Raw genomic sequence first — 5,600 nt, 5'->3', positions numbered from 1 at the left:
GTCGAGAGTCTATCCGCACGGGAAGGACCGGGACACGGTTGCAGTTCAAAATAGGGTTAGGGGTTGGGAGATGGTTGGCATTTGATGGTCTGTTGACCTCTATCGGATATGATAGGATCGTCAATGATCTATTGGGCAGGATGGGATCTTGTTATTGTTTGATGACGATTTCAAACGTGAGTTTCGGTTCTTTTCAACCTCGTTCATCCGCCCATCTCATCCTCGTCTCGATATACTCGCTCAAACCTTGTCCGTCACACACTTGCTCCATATGCACGTTTTCTCCACCTTGTCCTCTCCATACGCACTCTTTCCGCAGCCAACCCGTATACGCATGTCCTTGTTGGTAACCGTTCCCTCCTCCCACCCGTAGACTTTTTCTGTCACACCCCACATGTCATCCCCGCTGACTCCCTTCCCAGACCCGAGCACTAGACACCTGTCTCTCCTACTGGTACCAAGCCGCCCTCATCCTTTCCTCCCATCCACATCCGCCATTTTCATCCGACCCAAGCCACTCGATCGACCCACTCGTCCATCACCTCATCCAAGACTTTTTACCTCTGGCCTTCTCATGGTCCACCCTCGCCCTTGAAGACATCTACCGTCATCGTCAGTCAAAGACCATGGGCCCAAACGTGCTTTCCCTCTTGAAACGCGCCTATGGCGTTTTCGGTTGTCTGAGCGAATCGGAATTCAGCAAGAGACCCGAAGTGAGAAACACCAGTAAGGTCTTGATGGGTTATCTTTGGGGTCATGTGAGGTCCGAGGTCATGCGTGGTTTGAGAAACCTATGCCTGTGTCGTTTGATCAACCTAGTGGGTTCCTCCTTTTGCTTCCCCCCCCCCCCCACACACTCTTCACTTTGATGCTCGTGTTCGACGCAAAAGCCAGCCCCCCCTTCCCCCTTTCTCCCAGACACGGACACGTCTCGAATCACTCTGATCTCCCGCCGGACGTTGTCGCGCTCCCCTGTGATCTGTCCGATATCCATCTTGACGGAGGGGGAAAAAAAGAGCGACACAGTCGGCGGTTGGATCTCCGGTCTGTGATGACCGAATGGACTGATCGAATCAGATGAAACGGTCAAAAGGATCATACTATCAAAGTTGGAGAGTGAGCATTTCCTCTCGGTTCTCGTTCTCATGACCTTGATCTCCGTCCTCGTTACCTTTTGCCAAATCCATCATCATCTCGTCGTCACATCCTCCTCTACCTCAACCGCTCATCATCCTCCACTCGGCTAGGGAGGGCTGACTTTGACTTTTGACAGATTACCGAGCGATCATGCAACTGGAACCGTCCGAAAGCGAATTGAGCCAAGCACCCATGGATACAGGCTTGAAACGAACCGTGACCGACCTGGTCCGTTTCTACACCTCGACACCTCGGTCCGAACCTCGCCCCGACTCGTGGCCATTGATGTCTGACGTCTTGACCGACGGTAAGGACCATGCAGAGTATTGGAAGGAGATTGGTCAAGATGCAGAGCTGGGCAGAAGGTACGAGATCGGTTCGAGGTTTTTACACGGACACGGACAGTCGTAGAGTTTTAAAAAACAGAGTTTGTTGTCTGTGTGGGAATGAGATGAACCGCTTTGAAAAGAAATTCATTCCGATTTTATCTCGGCTGAATCGCAAGTTAGTTAGCCTTCATCCGTCACGATCTGTACTTGTAGCGAGATCAACCCTCGATCCTTTTAAGCAGAGTTGATAGTGATATCGAGCCTTTACCTGTTAGGACGGTTCAAGATCCAGGGCTGGCTATCCGATCTTGAACCGTCCTACCATTGCCCAAGATAGCAGATAGCGAATACCAAGTATGATCATCCATCCATCCATCCGGCCCATCCGGCCCCATCCATCCAATCAGGTCCAAAAGATCAAGCCCCGTATTGGATCCATTCATCGAGGACCGATCACCATGGGCGAGGGAGGGCAAACTCGTCCAAACCTGACCCTGGTCCATGATCTCACGGTAAAACGGATGATTCACATACTGACTGGGACGTCATCAACCGACCATTGAATCAGATGACGATACATACAGTCGGGCCCGGTTCAAAAGTCATGGGAAAATGTCAATCCGTGTGATGCCACTTGTGTTCATATAAAACGATGTTTTTGGGTCTTCATAACGCCCTCAAAACAACGACTCGCCAACAAAAACATGTATTTCTTTTTTACTGACGATAAAACAAAACATGAGCTGAAAAAATTCTCGGATCTTTCCCCCCACTGATCATATCCATGCACTTAACCTCAAGTCAATTCCAGGGTTAAAGTGTACTAGGCAGTCAGGGATTACTTAGATAATTGAAGGCGACGACAAGAGGGTAAGAAAAGTAAGTGTGAAAGGAAAAGAAAATTTTTCACCCTAAAAAGGCAACAAGGCTCAACCGTTCTTTCCTGGTCATTTTCCCAAAGTCAAGAATGGTTGGTTTGGTATCATTAGTTGAGCATGATCAAAACAACAAAGATAAACAAATGTATCAACATGCATATTGGGAAAGGGGATTCAAAATAAAAAAAATAAAAAAAAATAGATCGTGGAATATGGTGAGAGTTGAAATGAAGAAACGGAAGAATCAAGTCAAGAGTTTTTCTTCTTCTTTTTTTTCCTCTTTTCTTTTCAGTTTTTTTTTTTCGGACTGCGTTCCCGTCAGCATAGTGAAGATTGAACGTTTTGATTCCTTGGGAAAAAAGAAAAAAGAAAAAACCCACAATTCTCACAAGACATCCACCTCCCCATATAAAAACGCCCACAACCACGATTCTTTTCCCCGCCTCGTATCGACGACCTTGACCTTTCGACCGTACCATTCAAGCCACCCGTCGAGCTCGGGGTCGAGTAGCTCTTGCACGCTCCGGAGGTTGACGAGGGTACGTGCGACCTGGTCGTCAGCGTAGGGTTCGTAGGGCCACGATCAAAGAGACGACACTTTCTGCCAGAGACGCATCGATCGACTTGGGAAGAGCCAACTCCGGGTTTTGAATGGTGAGAACGGGGGAGTCTTGCTCGAGTTTCTGTCATGGACATGGATGGTTTGTCAGAAGCCAACCACACCTCATTCAAAGCCAGAGACAGAGAGTGGTAGAACTTTATAGATACGACGGAGAAAACAAAGTGACCGTTGCTGGGAAATGATAGGGTGGAAGACGTTGGAGGGGGATCAAGGCCTGCTCGGCGGGAGGGAGGAGGGAGGTCGACATGCTCGCCAGAGAGAAGAATACCGATCACGGTCCCAAGTGATCAGATCAAGAGAGATGGTCGGTGATTGGAGCAGGACATGTGGGTTACGGATGAGATGTGACCTCATTTCGTAACCTGTCTCATATTTTCCATCAATTCGTGTCCGAGTCATGTGTCATGATTCATTTATGAATGACCGAAAGCCATGATTCACTCCTGAATGACCGAAAGCCATGATTCACTCCTGAATGCCCGACACCCATGATTCATGTTCCGAACGTTGCATCATGATATACCCTCGGTTCTGACATGTCGGATGATGATGATATCCACTCCTCCCGCGAGATGTAATATCATAACCATGTTGGAGATCGATCAGGATTGGAACGGAAAGGAAACAAAGTGCAAGAACGACCCGATAGTTTGTTCTGATATCGACTCGGACCGGATCGATCAAAAACAATGTGCAAGAACGACCAGAAAGTTTTGTTCGGATATCGATTTGGAACGGAACGGACGGAAAAACAAAATTGCAAGAACAGAGGAAAAGCAAACAAAAACAATCTCAAACTCAAACTCACCCTTCGAGGAAAGTTGGGTGGATTCTTGTCCAGAGGGAATAAGGAGCTGGGTACCGGAACAAAGTCTTGTCCGAGGGTACGACGACGTCGATTCGCGATCTGTTTTGTTTTTATGTCAGCAACCGGTTCCTTTCGAGTTGATCCCGTGGTCAGTTTTCTCGAACCGGAGGGGGGTGGGGGGGGGGGTGGGGGGGGGAGTGAAACAGCGATGAATGACAGAGAATAGAGGTTATGATAAACGACGATAGCGGACACACGGGTTACGAAAAGTAACAGATGGAACAAGGCTTGCTGAGAGAAAGAGAGGGGTTCAGATACAGGTACACCGAATCCAGCTGCTCAGAGAGAGAGGTACACGAAGAGAGAATTATCAAAAAATGAATGGGAGAACGGAACGACCAGCCAATGTTGAAAGAACGTGAAACGGAACACAAGTCGAGGAGGATGTGAAATTCTTCCAACGTTGACCAAACTCACCTGAGCGTAATATTGCCTGTGCAAAGCGTCCATCCTATTAATTTGTGAATCCATCTTATCGATTCTAACATCCATCTTGTTAACCTGACCGATCAAGGTGTTGGTCCTGGTTGAGATCGTGTTGACGGTAGCGGTGAGAGTGGTCAGGCGATCGTTCAAACCGTCCAACTTTCGATCCAAACGTTCTTGGGACACGTTGAGCCTTTCGTTGATCACATTCATCTTTTCATCGAGTAAAGTCGAGAGGGCGAGCATCAAGGGTTCTTCCGGAGCTGGCAAAGGTCGATCTTTTCGGACTGTGCTCAAATCAGCTTGAACGTTTCGGACGGTGGAATGGTGGAATGATGGAATGATGTTACTCACATTTACCTACGACCATATCCGCAGTGAAACCAGCTACGTCGTCAACCAACTCGGGATCCATCACTGTCCTATTCACCAAGACGTCATAGAGAAGACCGAGAGAGTCAGTGACCGTCTTCGGATTCACCGGCACCACCGTCGGTGGGTGGAGATAGGGAGAGTTTACGATGTTTCCGAGCCATAATAGGAGTTACTTGCATCAGCATACGAACACAATTAGTCTTCCCCTCATAGACGTGATGAAAAAATTTGGCATAGTCTGCCCCTCATAGACATGATGAAAAAAATTGAGCATAGTCTCCCCCTTATAGACGTGATAAAAAAAATTGGCATAGTCTCCCCCTCATAGACGATATAAAAATTTTTGGCATAGTCTCCCCCTCATAGACGTGATGAAAAAAAAAATGGCATAGTTTCCCCCATTATTGTTGCGGAAATGGTCACGGAAGTTGGGTTGGGAACTAGAGGTCTCGGAACAGAGGGGTCACGGAACACAGGGGTCACGGAAACAGAGGGTTCACGGAAACAGAGGGGTCACGGAACACAGGGGTCACGGAAACAGAGGGGTCACGGAGGTCACGGAACACAGTTGATTACTTACCTGGCAGGATCCGATGGTGTCCAATAAGCAGTAACAATGCCAACAACAACGATTTTGACAATGTCGATGTCAAGGACGATGACGATGACGATGACGATGACGATGACGATGACGATGACGGTGACGATGATGGTGGCGATGGCAATGGCAAGTTTAGAGAGATACCCAAAGCAAATAGTTTCAGAACAAGCACATAACCTGATCAGCCGACGTGGGCCTTCCGAGCAACCAGACGCTATATGCTTATCCCTCCCCTCTAAGCTAAGAGTGTGTATGTATGATGGTGCAAGTATGAACGATGAGGTAGTGAGGTTGTTGGATAGCGATGGGGCATGTTTTTCATATTTGTCAGCCACGAACCGCTTGATCGCGTAGGATAAGTCGC

General features: G+C 48.0%; 3 protein-coding genes across 3 annotated transcripts; 2 read left to right on the top strand and 1 right to left on the bottom strand.

Annotated features, from left to right (window-relative positions):
- Positions 1 to 160: 160 nt before the first annotated feature.
- TREMEDRAFT_72562 (uncharacterized protein) lies at positions 161 to 1,601 on the top strand (the record flags this gene model as incomplete). Its single annotated transcript, XM_007008364.1, has 4 exons — positions 161 to 176; positions 423 to 818; positions 1,078 to 1,116; positions 1,274 to 1,601. Coding segments are annotated over 4 exons (496 nt in total), but the record flags the coding sequence as incomplete, so codon positions are not given.
- Positions 1,602 to 2,729: 1,128 nt separating this feature from the next.
- On the bottom strand, positions 2,730 to 4,796 carry TREMEDRAFT_66297 (uncharacterized protein; the record flags this gene model as incomplete). The annotated part of the gene is made up of 5 exons (XM_007008363.1): positions 2,730 to 2,894; positions 3,775 to 3,873; positions 4,252 to 4,523; positions 4,615 to 4,677; positions 4,727 to 4,796. The coding sequence occupies 5 exons, from the start codon at positions 4,794 to 4,796 to the stop codon at positions 2,730 to 2,732; spliced, it is 669 nt and encodes a 222-aa protein (XP_007008425.1).
- Positions 4,797 to 5,050: 254 nt separating this feature from the next.
- On the top strand, positions 5,051 to 5,412 carry TREMEDRAFT_66296 (uncharacterized protein; the record flags this gene model as incomplete). The annotated part of the gene is made up of 2 exons (XM_007008362.1): positions 5,051 to 5,202; positions 5,223 to 5,412. 2 exons carry the CDS (start codon positions 5,051 to 5,053, stop codon positions 5,410 to 5,412), a joined length of 342 nt encoding a protein of 113 aa, XP_007008424.1.
- Positions 5,413 to 5,600: the final 188 nt, after the last annotated feature.

The sequence above is a fragment of the Tremella mesenterica genome (assembly GCF_000271645.1).
Source record: "Tremella mesenterica DSM 1558 unplaced genomic scaffold TREMEscaffold_20, whole genome shotgun sequence".
Taxonomy (NCBI): Eukaryota; Fungi; Basidiomycota; class Tremellomycetes; order Tremellales; family Tremellaceae; genus Tremella; species Tremella mesenterica.
Note: the sequence above shows the minus strand (reverse complement) of the source record. Positions and strands in the feature narration are given on the sequence as shown.